This window comes from Mustela nivalis, assembly GCF_964662115.1.
Source record: "Mustela nivalis genome assembly, chromosome: 4".
Classification (NCBI taxonomy): Eukaryota; Metazoa; Chordata; class Mammalia; order Carnivora; family Mustelidae; genus Mustela; species Mustela nivalis.
Window position 1 is genome coordinate 30,760,396 of NC_139023.1, and position 26,683 is coordinate 30,787,078.

At 39.0% G+C, this 26,683-nt stretch overlaps 1 protein-coding gene across 1 annotated transcript in view; it reads left to right on the forward strand.

Annotated features, from left to right (window-relative positions):
* Nucleotides 1-3,322: 3,322 nt before the first annotated feature.
* KCTD8 (potassium channel tetramerization domain containing 8) overlaps nt 3,323-26,683 on the forward strand; it is a 258,780-nt gene continuing 235,419 nt past the window's right edge. Inside the window, exon 1 of the mRNA XM_082728221.1 lies at nt 3,323-4,396. Within this exon, the coding sequence (XP_082584347.1) occupies nt 3,439-4,396 (958 nt within the window). The 5' untranslated portion in view covers nt 3,323-3,438. The remainder of the gene's footprint in view (nt 4,397-26,683) is intronic.

Genomic DNA, 26,683 nt, shown 5'->3' on the forward strand with positions numbered 1-26,683 from the left:
AATTTGGGGAGAATTGTGAAAATGTGACACAGGGATACAAAGTGAGTAAATGCTTTTGGAAAAAGCATTTGGTGTCAATAGACTTGCTCAATGCGGGGTTGCCACTAACCTTCAATTTAAAAAAAAAATAAACTATCTGTGATGTGCAATAAAATGAGGTCCGCCTGTGCAGTATTTGGTGTTGATTGCTCAGCTCATCAAAATGATTGTTCCAATAGTGTGGATCTCTTTTTAGTTTTCCCTCCTCTTTTAGATTGAGTTTGTTTTGATCAGATTATTTTCTCACTTCTCCTAATTAGAATTTTGAAGGACCGAGTCTTACTTATCTCTGCAGTCTCATTGTGTAACCCAATGTCTAGCACAGAAGTTGATGTTTTGTCATCCATTCATGATATGAACAAATTTATATGCAGTAAATATTCAATAACAGAAACTTTGTATCTCTTATGGGCTGGGCGCACCATGCTGGGGATAGAACAGTGCATATGGTTATATGCCATACTTACAATTTAGTGAGAGACAATGACATGTCAGTGTGATAAATCCTGCCCATGTGTGAGTGCAGAGTGCTGTGGGAACACCTGTTTTGGTCAAAAGCTGAAGATTTCCAGAGAAAGTGCTATTTAAGCTGGGACCTCAGGGAAGAGATAAATAGGGCAAAGGATTAGGGAACTGGTAGATAAGGAAAGGCATTCCTAGCAGAAAGAAAAAAAGGGAAAAAAAAGACACCTGGACCTGAAGTATGTTCAGTTCGGAGTTTGGTCAGAGGGTTCAGTTATGGGAGGGAGTGAGAGTCAGAGGAATATAAGGAGAGAAAGGATTAAGGAGAAATATTCAATCAACATTGAAGGAATTATTTTAAGAAGCAATACAGCACACAGTGTAATTCACTAAGAATTTCCAAGATGATTCATTTAAAGTATGAATTTTAGACCATTTATCTTATAAACATATTTTATGTAATTAAAAAATTAGAATGGATTTTAACCTGATAATATTGGAGACCTCATATTCATAAATACATATGCATATGTATTATATGTCCACTTCATTGAGATTCTATGGGCTGTACCATACTTATCATTAGGGATATTTCTCTCATGATAAATGGGCTTCATTAGTAGTGGTTTGAGGCATTATTATTTATTCATTTATAAAGGTTATAAAGCTCCTATTAATTCATTTTCCAGAACTATTATTTTAAATTCCAAATACTTTGTGCTGTTAGCTTTTAAATGAATAAGGTGAAGATCAATTCTACTTCTTAATTTGATCAATTTATAAATTTGGGGGGGCAATAGGCTTATATAAGAGGATTGCATGAAGATGTATACCATAAACCCAGTTTTAAGTCTCAGTCTTGGCAGATCTGTGTTGTGTTCCTTCATTGGTTCTTTCAGTCTCATGTAACTTCAAAATTGATGTAGCATTTTCTGTGGATGTGTGTTATAAGGGTCAATTAATTAATGTTATTTTTAACACTCTGAAGAATAAGGTATTATTTATAAAAATTTGAGGTTAGTACTGTTATTTCAAATCCAGTGCTTTTTTTTTTTTTTTTTTTTTTGTGGGTTCAGAGAAGAACTTCTAAGCAGGCATATAGAATTAAAAAAAATAAAGACTAGACATTATTTTATCTTTTAGTGGTTAAAGTTCATCTGTAATATTGTTATAATCATTGAAATAAACTACTTTGTGCCACAGTATACTCTTTCACTTCTGTATGTACAATCAATGATTTTTTATGGCTCTGAATGCAAAAAGATGCCCCAGGTGGATAGCTACAAGAAGGGAGATTTCTCATCTGCACTGCTATCCTAGGTAACTTATTTATTTATTTATTTATTAAAGGGAGAGGGAAAGGGAGAATCTTAAATCAGCCATCCTGGGGCTAGGACTATATCTCAGGACCCTGAGATCATGACCCTGAGATCATGATCTGAGCTGAAATCAGAGTGTCTGGTGGTTAATAGACTGAGCTTTTCAGACACCTCCATCCTAACTCTTTATCACACATAATGCTGATTTTGCAGACTGTACCTGTGCTATGTACAGGTGGAGAGGGCGAGCTTAAATTCATATAATTTTCATTTGTGGCTTGACTCTTGGGGTTAGAAGATTAATAAAAACAAGCCATTTTTCTTGCCCAGTGAGTTGAAAGGAAAATGGAGAGATTAAATGAAGGCACTGAATGGGAATGGGAAGTAGGAATAGAGAGCAAGTTTCCTCCCTGGTTGCGTCTTTTCCTCCACAAACATTTATTAAGCATTTACTATGAATCAAATAATGAAAAGATAAAGGAAGAAAACAGTTACGTTATGTACAATCCTTTATTAGTTTCGGAGCCGAAATCAGATTTTCCTAGATTCTTCAGTTATACGTAACTCATGCAGTTAAATATGCAATCATGATCATTGATTGCAATAGAGGTTAGGGCATTTCGCCCTTCGCTTCAAAAACTATGGTAAAAGTGCCGGGGAGTCTGCAATCACGACTCCCACGCCAACATTTGTAGTAATGTCAGATTAGGAGCCTCGCATTTTTATTATAATTCAGACTCTCCTACCTTCCCCCTGACGCCCACCACTCCCTGCTCCACTTCCCACCTTAACGCAAGCGTACCCCTACTTCCCCTAAAAACACCCCCTTCCCTCCCCAACCAAACTAATTTTACTGGGCGAACAGTGGCAAGGAAGGTAAGGAAGGCAGGCCGGGAAGACGGACGAGAAGGAGGGAGGGAGGGACAGAGGGATCGATGGAAGGAAGGAAGGGTATGAATGAAGGAGAGAGGCTGTCCTTTTCCCCCAGTGTTTTCGGTTCCCTGCGCTCTCCCCGCCGGCCGCGAAGCAGCATCTCCTCCCAGCTCGGCCCCCGCCCCGCCCCCTAGCGTCGGAGCCCCGCAGCCAGCGGCTGGCGCCTATCTCTTTAAATGACAGCTGTGGCTCGGGTCCCAGTCCCGAGCCTGACGTCAGTGCCGCCTCCCCGGCTGCGAGGAGTAGTTAGCGCCACCGTCCGCGCTCGGGGCTGGCTGAGCGCTAGCAAGCTGCTGGGGCGGCGAGTTTTCTTTGCTCCGGCCCCTCCTCCCGCCCTCCCCGCGGGGAGCCCAGCGGCTGCCTAAGAGCCGCTCGCAAGTCTCTCTCACACTTCCCCGCCGTCACCCCAAAGGAGCAGCCGCTCCTCCCCGCGCCTCCACCGCCGCCGCGGCGCCCGCGGAGCTCTTCTCCCGCGCTTCGCTCCCCCGATGGAGCCCGGGCGCCGCCGCCGCCGCCGCTGCCCCGAGCCCTGAACGGGGACGCTCCGGCCGAAGGAACGTGCCGCCCGGCCCGAGGGCGCACCGGCCACAAGCCAAGGCCGAGGGCTGCCGAGGGTGGAAGGCGCGGGCTCCAGCAAGGAGAAAGTGCTGCTCTCCCGGGTCACTTGGCCGGCGGCGGGGGGACCATGGCTTTGAAGGACACGGGCAGTGGCGGCAGCACCATCCTGCCCATTAGCGAGATGGTCTCCTCGTCCAGCTCGCCTGGCGCGTCTGCGGCCGCCGCCCCGGGGCCCTGTTTGCCCTCGCCCTTCCCCGAGGTAGTGGAGCTCAATGTGGGAGGCCAGGTCTATGTGACCAAGCACTCGACGCTGCTCAGCGTCCCGGACAGCACTCTGGCCAGTATGTTCTCGCCCTCCAGCCCCCGGGGCGGCGCCCGACGCCGCGGAGAGCTGCCCAGGGACAGCCGGGCGCGCTTCTTCATCGACCGGGACGGCTTCCTCTTCAGGTACGTGCTGGATTACCTGCGGGACAAGCAGCTCGCGCTACCCGAGCACTTCCCCGAGAAGGAGCGGCTCCTGCGCGAGGCCGAGTACTTCCAGCTCACCGACCTGGTCAAGCTGCTGTCGCCCAAGGTCACCAAGCAGAACTCACTCAACGACGAGGGCTGCCAGAGCGACCTGGAGGACAACGTCTCCCAGGGCAGCAGCGACGCGCTACTGCTGCGTGGGGCGGCCGCAGCCGCGCCCTCGGGCCCGGGAGCGCACGGCGCGGGCGGCGGCGGCGCGCCGGACAAGCGCTCGGGCTTCCTGACGCTCGGCTACCGCGGCTCCTACACCACCGTGCGAGACAACCAGGCGGACGCCAAGTTCCGGCGTGTGGCGCGCATCATGGTGTGCGGGCGCATCGCGCTGGCCAAGGAGGTCTTCGGGGACACGCTCAACGAGAGCCGCGACCCCGACCGGCCGCCCGAGAAGTACACGTCCCGCTTCTACCTCAAGTTCACCTACTTGGAGCAGGCGTTCGATCGCCTGTCGGAGGCCGGCTTCCACATGGTGGCGTGTAACTCCTCGGGCACCGCCGCCTTCGTCAACCAGTACCGCGACGACAAGATCTGGAGCAGCTACACCGAGTACATCTTTTTCCGTAAGTTCCCGGGCTCCCCGCCCCTTCGCCGACCCGCGGTGGGGTCTGAGCCCGGCCGGAACCCGGACGGGGCCGGTGTCCCGCGCGGGGGCTTTTCCCTGTTCGGCCCCGTCACGCTGTGGACACAGTTTAGGGCTGCCTCCCTGGCGATCTGCCTTTCGATCCCCGTCTTCTTCAACTCGGGAGCAAGCGTTTCCCAGCCAGTCCTCTTTCTTAACTTCACTGGTTTTGCGCTCTGACCCTGCGGTGCTCTTGGAGGCGCTGGGCGCCCTTCGGCGGAGGGCGGGGGAGAGACGCGACCCCAGAGCTGGGCCCGTTAGGTCCGCTTCTCTCTGCTTCCACGGAATTCCTGCGGGTTAACTTATGCGGGTCTCGGTGGTGTCCCTACAGAGGGCAGTTTGGCATCGGGGCGTTTCGGCGCACGCCAGGATCACCTCCAGTTGGTGCGGGTCTGGCGCAGAGCTTACAGTTACGGGTGTTCTCGGCAGGGGGCAGAGAGAAGGGACCTCCGAGCTTCCTGAGCTCCTCAAGGGCCCGGGGCATGAGAGCAGCTGGTGGGAAGGAGGTGTCCATCCACTCAGAAACCTCAGACTTCCCTCCCCCACGCCCGTTGTCGGTAACTGCTGGGTGTTTTGAACAGCGGAAGGTGGAGGGACCTGGGATTTGGATGTCTTCTGCTGTCAGGGTTGGCGATAAGGAAGGGACGTTGTGCGCGCGCGCGCGTGTGAGTGTGTGTGTATGTGACTGTGTTTCCTTTCTGGGCACCTCAAGTGCAAAAGGGGTCTTGAGCCCACTTTTCCAGGGGGACTGAAATGCAATGGTTTTCTGAAATGAGAGAAGGAGGGTGAAGATTTGGAAAGCATTGGGCAGGGTGCGTTTTGTAGTGCGCTTCAGGAGGGGGCTTTGTGGATCAAGTTCAAGGACTACACCAAATATCACGGGCGCTGGGGGGATGGGACCGGCACAGAAATCCGTGACGCTTTTAAAGGGAGCAGGGCCACAACTAGAGAGCTATTTGGACAAATGAAAAGCCAGCTGGGATGGCGGCAGGAACATCATTTGGCAAACGCTCCTTCTTTGGCAAGACACAGGAAGCTTCAAAACTTGCCTGTAGAGTTGGGGAGAATATCATTGACCGCTTATGATTGAAATAGACAGCTTTAATTGTATCTATTTCTTTTGGTAATTCACCTACTGTTTGGGAACTACACAATTTATTGCACTTTATTTTGACTGGAGAAGTGGAAAAGACTTTTTTTTTTTTTTAATTTTTCTTTTTCCACAGGTGCAAGCTTGATTGGAAGATGCTCATTGTATGTTCTAGTAACCTTGGAGATATGGTGACAAAACACAGCACACTGGGCGTTAGTGTTAGATTGTCTTTTTTAATAGTGCTGGATTTCCTGTGAAAACAATTTCACAGAGAAGCAAAGAAAGTGCAGGTTATAGTGGTAGATAAAATCTAATTTTCTTAATTATATAAAAGTATTATTTGTTGTACAGTAAAAAGTTTGATAGAAAAGTTGCCTAAAGGAAGGTGATATTTTATTGTCTATATAAAACTGGGATCTCTTCAATATATATTAAGTAATTAAAACATTTTTTACCATCACTGTTTACATTTGATCCTTTATCAATGGGACCTTTAACTAGCATTTCAGCTCTTAAACATGTGTGTCATTCAAACGTGGGTATACTCCATTTTAGAAGACGAGACTTCTTTTGACTCTTTTATGGCTAGAGGTTTTTGTTAGAAGATATGAGCATAAGTGCTCAGTGGTTCAGATTCTTGCATTTTGGGATCTTTCACAGTGTTGGTCTTTCTTTTTCCCCTAGAGAGTTATGGACTTGACTTTGGTTTTGAGGAGAACATAGGTTGTATCTAAATTATGAAAACATGCCCTTAAAATAGTTTATTGCAGTGGGAAACTCAGGCAATGTAGCTAGCAAGGTAATTTGAGAGATATTTGGAATTTAGGATATTTAACTTCTGGAGCCAGAAGTGTTGATAAAATGAAATATCTCTATTACAAATAACTATGTGCAGAATACTCACATAACTAATGAGCTCTGAGCGTCATTCATAAAAGTCCTAGAAATGTAAGTGCTACAGCCTTCTTCATTGATTACTCTATGGGGAAAGTACATGGTTCCAGGTTAAATAATGCTCTTCTGAAGTGGTATTGTAGTCATTGACTAACCAAATGTAATATAAAACCAATTTGTGATGTAAAATTTATCTTGAATTCTATTGTATATGCATTTATTTTATATTTTATATAGATTGTAGCATATTTCACAGATTATTTTACACATGATTTCTTTTAATATTGGTGAATGAAAAGATACTGCCAAATTTTATATTTCCATTCTCTTCAGCTTAGGTAATGATGTAAGTATACAGAGTATACTCATTTTGTTTAGCAGTCTCTAAGAAAACTACCAGTATTATTCATAAAAACAAAATTAATGGGTGAACTTGTTTGTCCACTATGTTTTAGAGATAGAAGGTAGCCTTATTTTTTATTTCCCCTTTAGCACAGTTTTTTCAACAAATACTTATTTTTGTGTATAACATGTATCAGTCATTTTAACACCTTTTAAAAATCAGGCTATGTGTGAAATTAGCAGCATGAAGATTCTCTGAAAACTACAGAATTGTAGTTTATACACTGGAACTCCAGCTTCAACTCCTTACTCCCTCTCCCCTTTTTGCCCCCCCCCCCCCCCAGTTTCTGTTCAGATGGGAAGAGAGTAGCACATGGTTCAGTAATCTTAAACACTGCCATTTGCCAAATGTGTGATCTTGGTTAAATTATTTATTTTTTCTGAGTCTCCACTCCCTTACCTGTATAATGGGGGTTATTATAGTATCAATTAAAAAATATTTTATTTATTTGTCAGAGAGAGAGAGAGCACAAGCTGGGGGAGCAGCAGGCAGAGGGAGAAGCAGGCTCCCCACTGAGTGAGGATCCCAATGGGGAACTAGATCCCAGGATCCTGGGACCATGACTCCAGTCAAAGACAGACACCTAACCAACTGAGCCACCCGGGCGTCCCTATAGTACCAATTTCATAGGATATGAGAATACATGTAAAGTCCTTAGACCAGGGCTCGACATATAATAAAAGCTTAACAAATGTTAGCAGTTACAATTAATTGTTAGCCATATTATACAAAGTTTGATATTCTTGTCAATATTACATTTTAACTTTGTTATATACCAAGTATAATCAATTTACTTATAAAGTCAATTAGAAAATTATTTTGCAATTAAATGATAACATAATAACTTTCAAAAGTTTGACACAACCAGTTTAATAACAAGTTCATTGTTGGAACTTGAATTTTTCAGGCCAAGTTCAAGTCACCTGGGCTTGCCAGTCTTTCTACAGTTAGTTTTTGGGATCAACTCCAACAGAACTCTTTTCTGATTCAGGGCCAAGAAGTGTTTTAATGTTCTCTACTAGGACTTGAAAGTTTGGTAATATTTTCTGACAAACACTGAGCTAGATTCATTATCTCCTTAAGTGCTTGTATCCAAGTCATTGGGTTCCAATGCTCAAGGTTATATACAGGCTATTAAACATTTAATACTAACTTCATCTGGCTGGATGGACACTTTTATCTATTCTCAGTGTTAACTCATTATTTTACCAAGTCTTTTAGACTCTGTGACCTATACTAATGATATTACCATTCTATATTACTCTTTTAATGCTGAAAATTGTCCTTTCTTGAAGGAAAGTAGAGTGATTTTTATGCTTTTTGTTTTTTGGGTAGGGGTTATCTGTTAGGTGCGCCTGTTGTGTTTCTAGGTATATCTAGAAGACAAGGCATTTTATGTTGGCATTGTACTACATCAACAATAAATAGTTATAGGCTTGGCATGAGATATGTAGACTACCCATAGTTAGAATAAACAGTGTATATATATCTTTTATTTCTCACAATCAGTGTGTTTACAGAATGGTAGTACTGCTCTTATCTTAAAGTGCTTCCAGTTTTGTACTCCATGTGTTGGTTGAGTAACATTTGGTATAAAGTACATACTTCTCTAGAATGCACTTGATATTCTTTACATTTGGTATACAATTTTTGATATTCTTTACATTTGTTATACAATTTTTATTGTGATCTATGAGAGTGCCAGATCTAGGAATTAATGCCATTACTGAACTGAACTTTGAATTCCGATTTGTCTTAATGGATTTTTATATCTGGTCTTTCAAATCTATTCTGATTTATTTGACTGTGTATGGAGGAATATAACTAGTTGAGTTGAAAATATTCAAACAACTTTTCAGTCTTATGTTAGCAGGCCAGTTGTATTCAAAGCTTTCTAAAAAACATCTTTAAAAAGTTATTCTATTTATATGTATACTTTTAAAATTTTATATTATTTTCTAGTCTAAAAGTGCTTCTACTTTTATCATCAAATGTTATATGGAAAAGAATTTTGTTAATCATTTTTTTTTAAGATGGTTCTTTTCTTTCTAAAGCCTTACTAGTTATTTTTGTAATTCCAACGTGAAAATTTCTTTTGCAACCACATGACAGAATGACTTTTGAGTCAGTGGAGAACAAGTAAAAGGAATAGATAACTTTTTAAACACCAGCATCCTGATTTCATGCAAATAAGTGAAATAATAAAGTGGACAGAAAATGACAAAAAACTTGGGGTGAAAAAGTTTGGAGGCTGTGCTTTGTCACTGGGTTCTGTTTAAGGGCTTAAACTTTTATGTCTGGCATAGTACAGTCTCTAAACTTGATTTTTTTTTTTTTTTTAAGATTTATTTATTTGGGGGGGGGAGGGGGAGGGGCAGGAAGTCAGGGAAGGAGAGGAAATCTCCAGGGACCTCTGCTCTGAGCACTGAGCCCCACACCTGGGCTTGATCTCAAGACCCTCAGATCATGACCTGAACTTAAATCAAGAGCCTGATGCTTAACCAACTGAGCCACTCAGATGCCCATAGACTTGATCTTTTTTAAATAGGATTATGACTTTAACTTTCCCTGCTACCTCTATAGCTTCTTGTCAGCTGTTATTTGGATTATGCAGCTGGAAGTCTAAATGACTATAAGTTTTATTGGTGGAGTTCTTTTTTTTTGGTAAGTTAGATTGCCAGAACTCACTGTGTGTGTGTGTGTGTGTGTGTGTGTATATGTGCATGCGTGCATGCGTGCTCGCATGCACATATGCGTGTGGGACTATGCCTTAGTTAAAAAAAAAAAAATCCCCTGGGAAAAAGAGAAATAATCTGTATGAAAATAAGCATCAATTATTATCTATTCTATCATCATGAGTTATAACTGGCATTAGTTAAAAATGTGAAAATGATTGTCAACTTGTCATCTAAAAGTAGCTCTTGTTTGATTATGAAAGTTATACATTCAGTTTTAAGAATTATATAGAAAAAAAGTAAAATTAAAAATCACTAACAGTAACTAATAAAATCTTGATTTATTTTCTTCCAGTATTGTTTCTATACATTGTTTTTGTCCTATACAAATTGTTTGTATGCTGTCTTTGTTTTGTTTCATACATTTACTATACTTAATGACATTTTCCCCATGACATTAACATTTTTATTAACATCTTAGATAATAAAATTATAATGCATGTCTTTTGCCACAGACAGTATTATAATGGTGTTGGTGTTAAATATTCTCCCTGTAAACTTAGAAAAAAGTTGATATTTTTTCCAAAATACAGAATGTGTAATAAAAACAACATTTACTGTGTACCTAATTTTGTGATGTGTTTTATATACATTACTTATTTACTTCTCGTAACATTCTTCGAGCTTGGTTCCCTGCTACTCTAGTCAGGAAACTATGATTTGAAAAGGCTAAGTGACATCCGTGGGTCATAGACCTTATGGGGCTGAGATGGAATTTGAATAGATCTGTTTTACTTCAAAGCCCTTCCTCCTAAACATATAAAAGTTATGCTTATTTCATGCAGTCAGTCAATTTGACAAGTATATTTCAGTGTTCCCTGAGTACTTAGAACTTAGGTCTACAAGCAAAAAAAAAAAAAAAAAAAAGTAGTGTGAATTATAGATGAATGAATCAAATATTTCTACATTAGATTTCCCTAAGAATACAGTAAATGCATATTTTTATGTTTTACTTGATAAAAGAGTTAATTTTTATTGCATAAGTCTACCATATTTATGAATGTTTTTTAAACTAAAGAAAACAAGCCATTTGACTCAATTCAGCCCTTTTTTGGGGGGGAACAAATATTTATAAGTTCAATAAACTGACTTAAATGTGACAGTGCTAAGGTAGTCATATACTCCTCTTCCATAGAAAATTCATTTTTGTTTTATGTATTAGAACATATTTTATCTGTTTATATGTTCTTTTCTTAGAAGATGGCATAATGAAGAGGCTATTTTAGTTTAAATCAATTTTGTTAATTACATGTAGTCTATTGGTTCTGGATAGTGGTTAATGGCATTAAATTATATACTTAGTATAATTCAATTCAAAACAATATTAAATACCAGCTGGGTATTGAGTATTGAGATTGACTCTTTATGTCTATTGAGATTGACTCTTTCTCTCTCTCCCTGTCTCTCTCTACATAGAATCTGTATGTTGTATGTATTGTATGTACATGTGTATTTGAAGTACTTGGAAAGTAGCATTTTAGATTACCCTTCAATTTATATTTATTGACACATTTTTTTTAGACCTTCTTTTGAATTAATTTAAGGGTGTTTGAATAAACCGACAGCATTCGGTAGCAGCTGGTCTCCTGCAAGACATGCTGGTGTCTTTTCTAATCAAGTTTATTCTTTCAGTGGTGAGAGGCTGTGCCATCGGAGGTTTTGAAAGGAGTTGCCTAAAGATGAAAATGACTTTATTCTTAGGATTTCAAAGTTACTCCCACAGGTGAAGTTAGCTACTTTTAAGTTCTAAGGGTAAGGGTGAACCTTTCTAGAACTGACTTGAATATACATGCCTTGCATCTATCAGCTATAAACTCCCCAACATTCACCTTTGTGGGGGAGCATTTCACAAAATTGAATTATCCTGTAAGGCTAGTTGTATTTTGCATCATCCAAAGCAAAAGTAGATGAAGTATTTTATGCTAAGCTTGTATTATTTACAAGTTTGTATCCTAAGCTATTGGTTTTTTTATTTTATATTAAAAATTTTTTTTAAGATTTTATTTATTTATTTGACACAGAGAGATCACAAGTAGGCAGAGAGGCAGGCAGAGAGAGAGAGGAGGAAGCAGGCTCCCTGCTGAGCAGAGAGCCTGATGCGGGACTCGATCCCAGGACCCTGAGATCATGACCTGAGCCGAAGGCAGCGGCTTAACCCACTGAGCCACCCAGGCGCCCGCTATTAGGTTTTTTAAGTGTATTCCTCAGTTTCATAGTCCTGCAACACTGAGTGTACCTTTGCTGTAGAATCCTTTTGAATTTGGTCTCTGCACTTGTCTAGGTACACGGTCCTTTCTACATTTCCTACAATATGTAGTTTCCTTTCTCTCTCTTTATTCCTTTCTTGATAGATCCCATTTTTCCTAACTTTATTGAGCTATAGTTAATATGCAACATTTAGTAAGTTGAAAATATACAACATAGGGGTGCCTGGGTGGCTCAGTGGGTTAAAGCCTCTGCCTTCAGCTGGGGTCATGATCCCAGGGTCCAGGGATCGAGCCCCACATCAGGCTCTCTGCTCAGCGGGGAGCCTGCTTCCTTCTCTCTCTCTGCCTGCCTCTCTGCCTACTTGTGATCTCTGTCTGTCAAATAAATAAATAAAATCTTAAAAAAAAAAGAAAATATACAACACGTTAATTGGATACATTTATGTCTTGCAATATGATTACCACTACAGCTTTGGCCAAAACCTCAATATCACATAATTACCATTCTTTTTGTGGCTGGAACATTTAAGCTCTATTTTAACAACTTTCAAGTATAGAGTTCAGCATTGTTAACTATAATCACAGTGCTGTACATTAGATTCCCAGAACTTAATCATCTGGTAACTGGAAGTTGGTACCTTTTGACCAACTTTCTCCCTATTTCCCCCATCTGTTAGCCCTTGGTAACCTCCATTCTATATTGGTGTTCTACAAGCTATTCCTTAAATTCCATTTATAATGGGTGTCAGAAGGCATTGGTCTTTCTCTATGCATAATGCGCTTAAGGTGCGTCCATTTGTCACAAACAGCAGAATTTCTTTCTTTCTCTTGGCTAAATGATATTCCTCTGGATATACCCCACACCTTTTGTATCTGTTCCTCTATTAGCAGAACTCAGGTTGATTCCATATCTTGGCTGGTGTGAATAATGCTGCAGTAAACATGGGAGTTCAGATATCTCTTTAAGATTCTGTTTTCATTTCCTTTGGCCGTGTACCCAGAAGTGGCTTTCCTGGGTCATGTGACTCTCATTTCATATTGATCTTCTGCATTAGTCCTCTCCTTGAAAACTGACACCAGGTCTTACTTTTGTGTTCTCAGCTCCCAGTGCAGTGGCTAGTACATATTGAGTACTCAACCTAACATTTGTTTTCTGAAAAAAAGTGCAAATTAATGAATGAACTGAAGATGTTGGCTGTTCCATTAGTTACTGAATTAAGATTTAGTATCGCTTTTATTTATTTATTTAAAAGATTTTATTTATTTATTTGAAAGAGAGAGAGAGAACAAGCAGGGAGGAGGGGAAGAGGGAGAGAGAGAGAGAGAAGCAGGCTCCCGTCAGATGAGGGAGCCAGACGTGGGGCTGAATCCCAGGACCCTGCTGGGTTCCTTCTCAAGACCCTGGCATCACTGAGCCTGAGGCAGCCGCTTAACCAACTGAGCCACCCAAGTGCCCCTATATCTTCAATTTAAATTGAACTTATTAAGCAATTACCAGGCTATACCACCATGGGACAGGACATACAAATATGATTGAAAGAGACCTTGCATTTAAATGGTGACCTCAGGAAACTCTGTGTAATTATGAATTATGTTATTAAGTATGAGTGTATTAGCAAGAGGCAGGAGTGAAAACGTGAGGAGTTGTTCCACAGGTACCCATGAAGAATAAATTAAGTAAAATGTTAACAAATATAGAGGCAAATTAAAATAATGTTATAAATGGACTCATTAACATTGTCAACATACACATAGATGCCGACACACATTTATTTATACTTAAATGATACAAAGGATGTTGGGCAAATGCTCTGTGCTGCAGCCCGTCTGCAACCACACTTGTCTTTCAGAACATCTTAGATGCAGAGTGCCTGCTACTTCCAGACCTAGACAGGCCTACTGTGCTGTAATGAAAGGTCAGGAATTATTTGACTATCCTGGTAGGTATTTACAAAGGTGAGGATCTGGTTCACTCTATATTGCAAACTCAACTCTTAGTTTTTGAAATGTACCTTGAAATACACTTAACAGATAATACTATTTTGTGATCGATATGGCAATATCGATTTTACTTATATTCATTAACCTTGTGTCAAGATAGTTAATAAAAACACAAATCAGCTCTGCAATAACAATACACACTTCATGATACCAGTAAGATGCTCTTTATTTCAATGTTTATTCACCAAATGTAGTCCAATGCTTATCCAGCGGTTAAACTCAGAATGTTATTCCACCATATGGTTACCATTCTCATAATAAAATCTGTTTACATTGGGGGGAAAAGTAAGCTAAACACAACCAAGGAATATAAACAATATATAGCACCCACTTCTTGTCACCAAAAGAGTGAGTGATTTAACCATTAAGTTGTGTTACTTCCATTTCTTCCACAAGTGAAAACAACCAAAGCTTGAGTATAGATGGAATTCAGAATATTGCTCTTTCTCATCATTTTGTATAATTAGGCAGCTGTAATTTCTGTATGAGGAGAAGAGGGACAGTAATAGTGTATTAAGGGGGAGTCAATACTAGAATCTACTGGCTCCGACTCTGAAGAAGTGAAAGCCTAGAATGCTATGAATAGTTCAGTACTTCTTGGTCAGATTCTTTGGCAAATTCTAGATCTAGCTTCAATACCTGGGGAAGATAACCTAATCTCTCTCCTGAAGGGAAAGTAAGGGAAGCAATAGTACTCACAGGCTTGTTATGAGGATTAAATCAAGTAAGACTTAGAAGAACTATAGGCACAGATTAAATTCTCAGTGTATGTTAGGGGCTCATATCATGTAGTTAATCCCATTTCTCTGTGTTATAAATTCTCAGCACCAGATTTCTTCTCTTTTTCTTTTTGAGGAAATTGATAGTAAATACCTATTCAAATTGCTCTGAAAAGGTCCCATCATCATTAGTGAAATTTTACAAAAATTATTGAGCTAGTAAGTATAAAATCAACGTGAAAATATTATTAAAATAAGTTCATTCTAGTTGGTTCTTCATCGCTTAGGGAAAAATATACTTTTCTAGGTTTAGTGCTGGTCACTGGTCTTTTGACTCAATTAAGAAGAATACTGATATTCACTAGTTAGTGTCTAAACTATGACATGTATTTAGGCAAAGTCCCTTTTAATCATACTCCATATTTATATTTCTGGTGAATGCATTTAGCTTTGATTTTCAGCAGTTTTGCGCAAGAGAACAAATTGTCACAGAGCCAGGTGGGCTCAAACATCGCTCAGAATTTGGGCACTTGGCCAAAAATTTTAGGCTAGAAATTGGATTTAAATACATATTTCCATAATTTTGAGAAAACTATGTTAGCTTTCAACTCATTAGCTCCTATTGAAACTCTGCTACAGAAATTGAAATATAAGCTTTTTAGTTGCTTAAAGTTCAGGTATTTGAAGAAAGCAGAGATCTAAGGCAGATTCTCACAGCCATTCCGAGGTAACTCTCCCATATTTTGACTTCTTTTCATCTGGTTGGTGAAAGCTGAATCTATGATGTCTCTTTGCAGGTGGAGGGTAAGGATTCATACATATAATTCCAGTGATTTCTGTATTTTAAGTTTGAAGTATATAGTGTGTTACTTTGATACATTTATACTTCCTAATACATGTATTACATGTAATACATCATGTATACATGATAGCCCATGTAGCAATATTTTATTACATTATGTAATTATAGTGCAGTGTTATTGTCTGTATTCATTATGCTATGCCTTAGATCTCTATGGCTTATTTCTACTGGTTATAGTTTGTACCGTTAAACATCATCCTCTTAGTGCTCCCCCGCCCCCCAATCCCCTGGTAATCACCATTTTACTCCATTTTTTTTACAGGTTTAACTTCTTAAGATTCCACATATAAGCGATGTCATACAGTACTCGTCTGACTTTGACTTATGTTGCTTAGTATAACATGCTGAAGTTCTGTCCATGTTGCCACAAACAGCAGTATATTCTCCTTTCTCATGCCTAACTAATATTACACTATGTGTATGTACCACATCTTTTTATATATTTATTGGTGGACACTTCCAGGCATTTCCATCTCTTGGCTATTGTGGGCAATGCTGTGATAAACATGGGCATGGATAGGTCTAATCAAAATCTTGTTTCCATTTCCTTTGGGTATATACACCATAATGGTAATTTTGGATTGTATGGCAGATTTTTAATTCTTTGAGAAACTTCCATACTGTTATCCTTAGTAGCTGGACCAGCTTACACTCCCCCACTACGGTACGTGTTTCTTTCTCATCAAATTCTGGCCAATACCTGTTGTCTCTTATATTGCAGATGTGAGGTGGTATCTCATTGTGGTTTTGATTTGCATATTTCTGCTGATTAGTGATGTTGAACATTTTTCCTGTGCCTGTTGGCCATTTTGATGCCCTCTTTGGAAAAATATTCTGTCCGTTTTTAAGTTATTCTGTTTGTTTTTTGTTAACTGAGTTCTTTACATATTTTTGTTATTAACCCCTTTTCTAAGGTATGATTTGCAAAAATTTTCTCCCATTCCGTAGGTTAGTTTTTCATTTCATTGTTTGTTTGTTTGTTTTTTTCTGTGAAGCTTTTTGAGTTTGATGGAGTCCCATTTCTTGGTGCTTACTTTTGTTGTTTGTGCTTTGGACATCACATCCAAAATATCATTACCACGACCAGTATCAATGAGCTTCTTCCCTTCTCTTCTTTTTCTTAACATGTAAAAAAATATTGAAGTATAATTGACATACACTATTATATTGGTTTCAGGTGTACAACATATTGGTTTGACAATTCTATACAGTATTCAGTTCTTATCACGATAAGTGTAGTCACTATTTGACACCATATGATGTTATTACAATATTATTGACTGTATTCCCTGTGCTGTACTTTTCATCTTGGTGACTTCTTTATTTTATAACTGGAAGTTTGTAACTCTTAATCTCCTTGATCTACTTTGCTCACCCCCCACCTACATCTCCTCTGGTAACTACCATGTTGTTCTCTGTATTTCAGACTCTGTTCATTTTTAAATTCCACATGTAAAGTGAAGTCATATATTTGCTTTTCTCTGTTTGACTTATTTCACTCAGCTTAATGCCCTCTAGGTCCATCCGTGTTGTTGCAAATGGCAAGATCTCATTCTTTCTCATGTCTGAGAAACATTCTATTGTGTACATACCACATCTTGTTTATCCATTCATCTTTTTTTTTTTTTAAGATTTTATTTATTTATTTGACAGAGAGAGAGAGAGATTGAAAGTAGGCAGAGAGGCAGGTGCAGGGAGGGGAAGCAGGCTCCTTAGTGAGCAGAGAGCCTGATGTAGGGCTGGATCCCTGGACCCTGAGACCATGACCTGAGCCAAAGCCAGAGACTTAACCCACTGAGCACCCAGGCCCCCATCTGTTCATCTTTTGATGAACTCTTGGGTTGCTTTCATATCTTGGCTTTTGTAAATAATGCTCTAATAGACATAAGGGTGTGTTTCTTCTTGAATTAGTGTTTTTGTTTTCTTTGGGTAAATATCCAACAGTAGGATTACTGGTTCATATGGTATTTCTATTTTTAATTTTTTAAGGAACTTCCATACTGATTTTCACAGTGTTTGCATCAATTTACATTCCCACCAGTAGTGTGCAAGTATTCCCTTTTCTCCACATCCCAGCCAACTCTTGGTATTTCTTGTCTTTTAGGAACTAGCCATTCTAATGGGTGTGAGATGATTTCTCTTTGTGGTTCTAATTTGCATTTCTCTGATGATGAGTGATGTTGAGAATCTTCTCAAGTGTCTGTTGGCCACCTGTGTGTCCCCTTTGGAGAAATTTCTACTCAGATCATTTTCCCATTTTTTAATCATATTTTTTCTTGGTATTCAGTTGTATAATTTTTAAAATATATTTTGGATATTAACCCCTGCAGATATATCATCTGCAGATATCTTCTTGAATTCACTTGATTACCTTTTTGTTTTAATGATGCTTCCCTTTGCTATCCATTTTTTTAGTATAGTATCAATAGTTTATTTTTATTTTATATTTTATTTTGAGTATAGTTGACATACAATGTTACATTAATTTCAGGTGTACGACTTAGTGATGTAACAAGTTTATACATTATGCTTTGTTCACCACAAGCATCTGTCTTGTTATATCACTATTACAGTATCATTGACTATTCTTTATGCTGTGTTTTTTCTTTTTGCTTTTATTTCCCTTGCCTGAGGAAACATAGCCATAAAGATGTTGCCAAGGCTGATGTCTAAGAGATTTCTGCCTGTGTTTTCTTTTAGTTGTTTTATGGTTTCAGGTCTCACATTCAGGTTTTTAGTTCATTTTGAGTTTATTTTTGTGTATGGTGTACAAAAGTGACTCAGTTTCATTTTTTTGCCTGTGGCTGTCCAATTTTCCCAACACCATTTGTTGGGGAGACTGTCTTTTCCCTGTTATATGTTCTTGCCTCTTTTATCATAAATTAATTGACCATATAGGTGCAGGTTCATTTCCTCTCTATCCTTTTCCACTGATCTATGTGTCTGTTTTTGTCTTAGGACCATATTGTTTTGATTACTACACCTTTGTTACATATCTTGAAATCTGGGAGCTTTGTTCTTATTTCTCAGGATTGTTTGGCTATTTAAGGTCTTTTGTGATTTCATACAAATTTTAGGATTATTTGTTCTAGTTATATGAAAAATACTGTTGGTATTTTAATAGGGATTGCATTGAATCTGTAGATTGTTTCGGGTAGTATGGATACTTTTAATGATATAGTTCTTTGAATCCATGAGCCTGGTATAGCCTGTCATTTGTTTGTGTTGTATTCAAGTTCTTCCATCAATGTCTTCGAGTTTTGAGAGTATAGGTCTTTGTCCTATTTGGTTAAATTTATTCCTAGATATTTTATTCTTTTTTTAGTGTAATGGTAAATGGGATTACTTCCTTAATTTCTCTTTATGGTTCTTCATTATTAGTGTATAGTAATTCAGCAGATTTCTGTATATTAATTTGGTATCCTGCAACTTTACTGAATTCATTTATTGGTTCACAGTTTTTTGGTGGAGTCTTTAGAGTTTTCTGTTTATAGTATCATGTCATCTGCAAATAGTGAAAGTTTTACTTTTTCCTTAACAATTTGGATGCCTTTTATTTCTTTTTCTTATCTGATTGCTACAGCTAGGACTTCTAATACTATGTTGAATAAAAGTGATGATAATGGACATCCTTGTCTTCTTCCTGATCTTAGAAGACAAGCTCTCAGTTTTCTACCATTGAGTATGGTGTTAGCTGTAAGTTTTTCATATATGGCCTTTATTATGTTGAGATATGTTCCCTGTAAACCCAGTTTGTTGAGATTTTTTATCATGAACAGATGTTGAATTTTGTGAGACATTTTTTCTGTATTATCTACTGAGATTATCATATTTTTTTATATCTCATCCTAATTTTTGACCGTAAGTGACTAGGCATGAGAGTGTGTGTGTGTGTGTGTGTGTGCATGTATACATATGAGAATTCTTTAGGGGAGCATCAATATAACTCCTTGGCCATTGTGGGCAATTAAAAATGTTTGCCCTCTGAGCTGTGGTTGGATAATGATGTTTGTTTTAGAAAAATGCAATACTGTTATTGATCTTGATCTTTTGTTGAACTTGCCTATTTAGAGATAAACTCAGTATTTTGAAAGTTATAACTTTTTTGGCTTCCCTATTACACCTGAATCCTTCTGAGAAATTTTACCACTTGAAGAAATGAAAAGTCTATTCAATAGTCCAGATGTTGCTATATTTCTTATGGATGTTGCCTACCTTCCATGAAGAAATCCTCTAGTCAAATTAAAATGAGCACTTCTAGTCATCTTAGACAGGTATTCCATAATTAAGATTGAATTTGAATTTGAAATGGGTAGTGGGTATTCTTTTTATTTCAGTCAAATTGGACCTGTGATGGGTTAATTTAGCATGATTCACAGACAGTGATAAAAAGATACATATTTGTTTTATAACAAGAAGATATGGAACTTGTTAAGTTGTTGATGTTTCTGGTAAATGGAACCATGGATAAATATGCAAGGAAGTCCAGCATGGAAGATTCTGTATCTTAGTGTAATTATTTACATTTCTTCTACTGGAATGATACATTTCTATGTCATGTAAGAACCATTACAATATTTCAGTTTTTAGTTCTTGTGTTAACATGTTTGGATTATAAAGTAAACTTAGTTATTTCAAGCTGTCTGTTTTATAGCTGCTACTATCAAGCCATATTTATCATAATTATAATTTGGTACTTAGTATGCATACTGGGAAGCTTAGTAATACTTAGTATTCGGTAAAACTAAAAAATAAACAACAACCAATGGATAAAAAAACAGTAACACATTTACTCCACATTTTCAGTACAAACACTAGGCAATAATGGCTAAAATTTTTGTTAAATTGTATTCAGTATTTCATGGGTTATATTGTGGCTCCCCAAAAAATAAATTGGTGTGTTAATCCCTAGTACTTCAGAATATGGGGCCTTATTTGGAAACAGGGTCTTTACAGAGGTAATCAAGTTAAAATGAGGTCATTAGGATGGACTGCAATCCAGTATTAATTATGTCCTTATTAAAAAAATTTGAGCAAAGAGATAAAGATGTGCATGCGCCCTGGGAGAACATTCTGTGAACATGAAGGTGGTCAGGCAGATGTATCTACAAGGCAAGGAATCCTGTAGATTGGCAGCAAACCGGGAATGTAGGAGAGAATCATAAGACAGATTGTTCCTCATGGCTTTCAGGGAGACCCAAGCCTTCCAACACCTTGATCCTGGACTTCTAGCTTCCAGAATTGTGAGATAATACATTTTTGTTGTTTACCCATCCTGTTTGTGATACGTGGTTACTGTAGCCCTAACAAAGTAATGTATTCATTTTGAACTCCTCATATTGTAATAAATCTGGGAAAAGTTTGAAAATACAATGATTTTTAAACGCTCTCTGTGTTGCAGAGGTTTTAGTTACAGTGAACAGACTCCACTCTAGATAACTGAAGCTGGAAAAAAACTTACTATTAAATATAATATAGATAGCACATTCATTGCTTGGCAGGGTCGAGCTTCCAGGAGGGATTCTCAACCACACCGTAGAACAGTTCTGTCAGGGATGGTGCTGCCTTGCAGTGATGTGGGAGCTCAGAATTGGGCAGCTACCATCAAAGTGCAGGGTCTAGACACACCACCTTTGCCATGAACTGTAACAGTCAAGATAAAATCATCGGTACACTGTCTCCCCTTATGCCTTAGTTCATAGTGTCTGGTTGTGAAATTGCATATGGAAATCTAGCGAAAAGAGAGTCTAGAAATATCTCTTTCAAAACAAAACAGATTGGGTGGCTCGGTAGGTCAAGTGCAAACTCTTGATTTCAGCTCAGGTCATGATCTCAGGGTCCTGAGATCTCTCCCAGCCTGGGCATGGAGCCTGCTTAAGATTCCCTCCTTGCCTCTCTGCCACTGCCTCCCTCCCTCCCTACCATCCCCTGTGCCAAGTGCTCTCTCTGTCAAAAAACAAAATAAAACAAAATAAAGAACAGTAATAACGAATATTTATGGCATATTACCAACATTGGTCTGTGCATGCCTATTTCTTATTTTTATAATTGTTTTTAAAATTTAAACCATCCAATTAACTGTAACTATATTGGAATTAAAATTAGAAACTTAAAAAAAAATTAAGCCATTCCATCTCTACCACTCTATCTCTATAGACAACCATTCCCATGCATTTAATGTCTATTCTTAAATTTTTTGTGTTCTTGCAAGATGTGTATTGTTTTCTTTCTTTTTTTTTTTTTTAAGATTTTATTTATTTGACAGACAGAGACTACAAGTAGGCAGAAAGGCAGGCAGAGAGAAAGGAGGAAGCAGGATCTCCGAGGAGCAGAGAGCCCGATGCGGGGCTTGATCCCAGGACCCTGAGATCATGACCCGAGCCAAAGGCAGAGGCTTTAACCCATTGAGCCACCCAGGCACCCCTTGTTTTATTTTCTTAAATTAATTTACATTTACTTTGTTTCTATGAGAACTTTATTTTAAAGATTTCTTCAATTTCGTGGGCCCATCTAAACTAATTGTCTATTTCTTTTTTAGTTTGTATTTTTTTTTTAACTAACACTTTTTATTTTATTTTATTTTATTTTTTTTGCATGTTTAATTTTTTATTTTTTATAAACATATATTTTTATCCCCAGGGGTACAGGTCTGTGAATCACCAGGTTTACACACTTCACAGCACTCACCAAAGCACATACCCTCCCCAATGTCCATAGTCCCACCCCCTTCTCCCAAACCCCCTCCCCCCAGCAACCTTCAGTTTGTTTTGTGAGATTAAGAGTCACTTATGGTTTGTCTCCCTCCCAATCCCATCTTGTTTCATTTATTCTTCTCGTACCCACTTAAGCCCCCATGTTAATTGTCTATTTCTAACTGCTGCAAGTTACTTTCTGGTGTGTGTTTTACCTGACCAACCTCTCCCCACTGATCTACACCAAGATTGCCTTTAGTCTGACATGGCCGAGTCCACTATGGTCTGCTGTGAAAATTCTTTGAAATATACATCTAGGAGGGGAATTACTAGGTCACTGAGGGTACATAGACTGCATTTAATTTAGTACTGTCAGATTGCTCTCCAAGTGATGCCCCAGTCTTCACTTCTAAGAGCAGTGACAAAGATCCCATTTTCTCCAATTTCCTGCCAACACTTGGCATAATTTCATTTTCTAATTGTTGCAAAACAGATGAAAAATGGTATTTCATTGTGGTTTTAAATTTCATCTCTTTAATTACTAATGATGGAAGTAGTTTTTAGTTCTCCAGTCTCTGTAAATTAGAAAGGTACTAGAAAGATTTTGAGTGTGTCAGTCAATAGAATCCACTAGCTGTCTCCATGGCCACCTTCTCTTTCTTTTAAAATGCCAACTACAACAATAGCATCATGAACACATGCTCCTGCAAAGTGTGAAGAAATAGCCCTTCATGCATATGGATATTTTACTAGCCTTTCTCACAAGAGGGAGACCTCAAGTCTCACTAACCCTGCCTGTGTTTTGGGCAATGTGCAGTACATTATATGAGGTCGAAATGTGATGTCTTGTGGGATGGCCATCTGTGAATTGAAACATGTTATTTGCCCTCAGTGCATCATGAAAAATATCAAATAGGCTATATGGATAACTTCAGTAAGAACTTTCGTTCCAAGAATGTGAGAATGTGGTACATGCAGCATTCCAGATCTATAGCAAGCCCCACTATGCAGACAGCAAAGATGCTTGTTACTGGCCACAAAATGTATTTCTTAAGACTATCTGGTAGCACCTGGTTCTGCTACTGAATAAACCCCTTTTGCCTGTTGTCCTTTGTGGTCCCATTCTTAACTTTCTGCATGACTCTGTTCTTTTCAGTGTCTTCTGGGGCCCCATCTGAAGGAGGCACTGGGTCGGTCCCCCTCTTGGCAGCAGCACAGGCTTCACAGCGTACTTCTTCCCTTTGCAGTATCTGAGAAATGTGGACTTCTCTAAAGGTTCAAGAGCCTTGGCTATTGATGGCCAGTCTTGCAGTTTCTTTGGCAAAAGAATGCCTCAAAATTGTAGTGCACTTTTGGTCAGTTTCACAAGTGAATTAAGGTCATTCAAAATCTTGTGTCCTAATTCTTTTTAGTCTCTTTATATATTTATTTTGAAGGCTTTATTTTGTGGCCTCTGTGAGTCACTCATTTCGGGTAATGTCTTAGAAGTGTGGTGCTGGCTTTGTCCACAGGACTGTCAGCCTGGGGTGAAGGAGTTATACCTCCTGCTAAAGCTGCAGTTTTGTAGTTAGATTTTGTTGTTGCTGTTGTTTTATTTTTAAGGAATTTATTTATTTATTTGAGAGAGAGGGTGTGTGCATAAGCAGTGGGTGAGGCGCAGGGAGTAGAGGCAGAGGGAGAAGCAGGCTCCCCGCTGAGCCAGGAGCCAAAGATGGGCTCCATCATGACCTGAGCCAAAGGCAGATGCTTAACTGACTGAGCCACCCAGGTGCCTCATTGCTATTGTTTTCTTAACATAAATTTTTGTATTATGAAAATTTTAAGCGTAATTGAAAAAAAAAAGAATGGTTAAGAAAAATTCCCGTGTATTCATCTAGATTCAGCAGTAATCAAAATATCACTTCATCTCTGTGATTTTATTTTTGCTAAAGCATTTTAAAGAAAACCCAAAACATTGTTATTTCACTCCTACATACTTTAGTCTCTAAAACAAAAAAAGGATATTTCCTTATATAACCACTCTTCCCGTTTCAGCTCTAACAAGACAAATAATAATTTGTGTCAGAATCTGGTGCATAATCCACAATCATATTTCTGAGATTGTCTTCAAGATGTTCTAACTCTAACAGTTCTTTCTTTCTTTCTTTTTTTTCTAAACTTGAGACTGTATATGTTATTTTTATGTACCTGTCTCAATATAGGATAGCTCGTCTTCTCTTTTTCTGTCTCTGTCTCTATTTCTTTACATGTAATGCCATTGATTTGTTTACGGAAATAGAGTCTGGTGACCTAATTAATGCCTTGTGTTCTGGATTTGGTTGCTTGCTTTCTTGTGACCTCATTTAAATTGTTCCTTTGTCTCTATCTTTTTGTAAATGAACATTAACTAAAACTTGATTAGATTCAGCTTTTTTTTTTTTTGCAAGACTATTCATAGGTGATTCTGTGTAATTCTGTTAATATATTAGTTCACAGGTGACCATCCCACAAGTGTCAGGTTGTCCCATTTTTAGTGGTAATTAATATGCAGATATGAGGATATGAGTAGTGTCAGTCTGATCTTTTCATTTTAAGTGCCTAGTAAATATTGATCAAAGTTTTATCATTGATGACCATTCCCTGATACAGATACTATATTAAGGGATGCCAAAATTGTGATTTTCTTATTTTATCATTTCTTCCACATTTGTTAGGTGGAATTTTACAACAAAGAACTTCCTCTCAAGAACTACTTAAATATAGTTAATAGAGGAAAGGCAGGGAAAATGCATAATTCTTTCTTATTTCTTGCCATTTTTCATAGTAAGGAGTTGGTTCCTGAGTAACTTTTAGTGATATTCAGTTAATCATTGCTATTATTTTGGTCTTTTAGGGGGTTTTCTTTTTCCTTTTTTCCTATTGTGGTTTTCCTCAACCTTCTGGTTCTCTTTTCCTTTGCTGCTGCTTTTCTCAATCTCCTCCCTCCCTTCCTCCCTTTCTCTCTGTGTGCCTCTGTCTCTCTCTCAGGCGTAGTTGTGAAATCATGGACATTTTATGTATTTAAGCATTTCCATCAATGACATTTGTTATCTCGGATGATAAGGCTGTTCAATATTTGACCAGTGAGAGGCTCAGTGCTTTTTTGACACAGCCCCTTAGGTCCTTGTAAGATTACCTGCCATTACGTGGCCACATCTTTTTTTTTTTTTTTTTTTTCATCCCAAGACTTTATTTGTTTATTTGACAGAGGTCACAAGTAGGCAGAGAGGCAGGCAGAGAGAGAGGAGGAAGCAGGCTCCCCACTGAGCAGAGAGCCTGATGCGGGGATCAATCCCAGGATCCTGAGATCATGACCTGAGCTGAAGGCAGAGGCTTTAACCCACTGAGCCACCCAGATGCCCCTGTGGCCACATCTTTTAACTGCTTCATTTTGCAGTACAAATCCAGCTGGATTTGTCAACTCTGTAAGTTTCCAAATTCTAGGACTCTCCTTCAAATTCTCTTTCAGGCTTCAGGAAAAGGGAGGAAAGAGCACCTATTTTATAAGAGCTGGGTTATTTTCTGTCTCTTCTGGAAGGTTCCTTGGTGGGTCTCTCTTATAAGGCTTTGCTGAAAGAAGGAGGAAGCAAACACTACACACTCATATTCTGAAGTGTCCTAGCATGTTTTATTTCACGCTATAGCTTTAGCTTTGGCATGTGTCTATCTTCTGAGGTACAGCAGCTCATAATGTGACCAAATGGTTGTTGTCAGCTTTCCCATCGGTAACACCTTTATCCTTCTCTGGCCACCTGTCGGCTTCCCTGCTACATTAAACCAGTACCATAGTTTATGTTTTATTATTGAAGCAAAGAACCATATTCTCGAATATAAGTCCTATTTCTTAGCTACATAAAACCAAATGCAGTCTAGTTAGTTAAAGCTGAATGTAATTTATTAAGCGTGTGCATCCTGGCCACTGAAGGAATTGCTGCTTTGTCACCATCAGGGAACTCAGAAGAAAGAATCTTGTAGCACAGCTGCAGTCCATGTGCCCTATAACACCACAGTGCCCCACACAGAGCTTCCCTTGAATTCTGAATGAGTGTCTGTGAGGGGGCAGCTAATTGGCACAACATAGATCACATCCAGAAGCCCACACAGTGGAATCAAGAAATTGAGTTTTTAGGTAGCTAGCCTCTTTGTGTTAGTATAGAGTAGTTGCATCCACTGTATCCTGCACACCCCTGCCTTATTTGAATTTTAGAACATTGGAAAAATGATGATTTTTATTAAATTACCTGAAAATGTATTCATATTTTTTTAAAGACTTTATTTATTTATTTATTTGACAGACAGAGATCACAAGTAGGCAGAGAGGCAGGCAGAGAGAGAGAGCAAGGGAAACAGGCTCCCTGCTGAGCAGAGAGCGTGATGCAGGACTCCATCCCAGGACCCTGGGATCATGACCTGAGCCGAAAGCAGAGGCTTTAACCCACTGAGCCACCCAGGCGCCCTGTATTCATATTTATATACATCTCATTTCTGTAAAGATATCATTGCATAATTCCCCTTATGCGCATTTCTTTACATACAAATATTTATGTAATCGAAATGAGACTGATAAGTTTAATACCATTATTTCAGTGCAAGTTATCAATGAG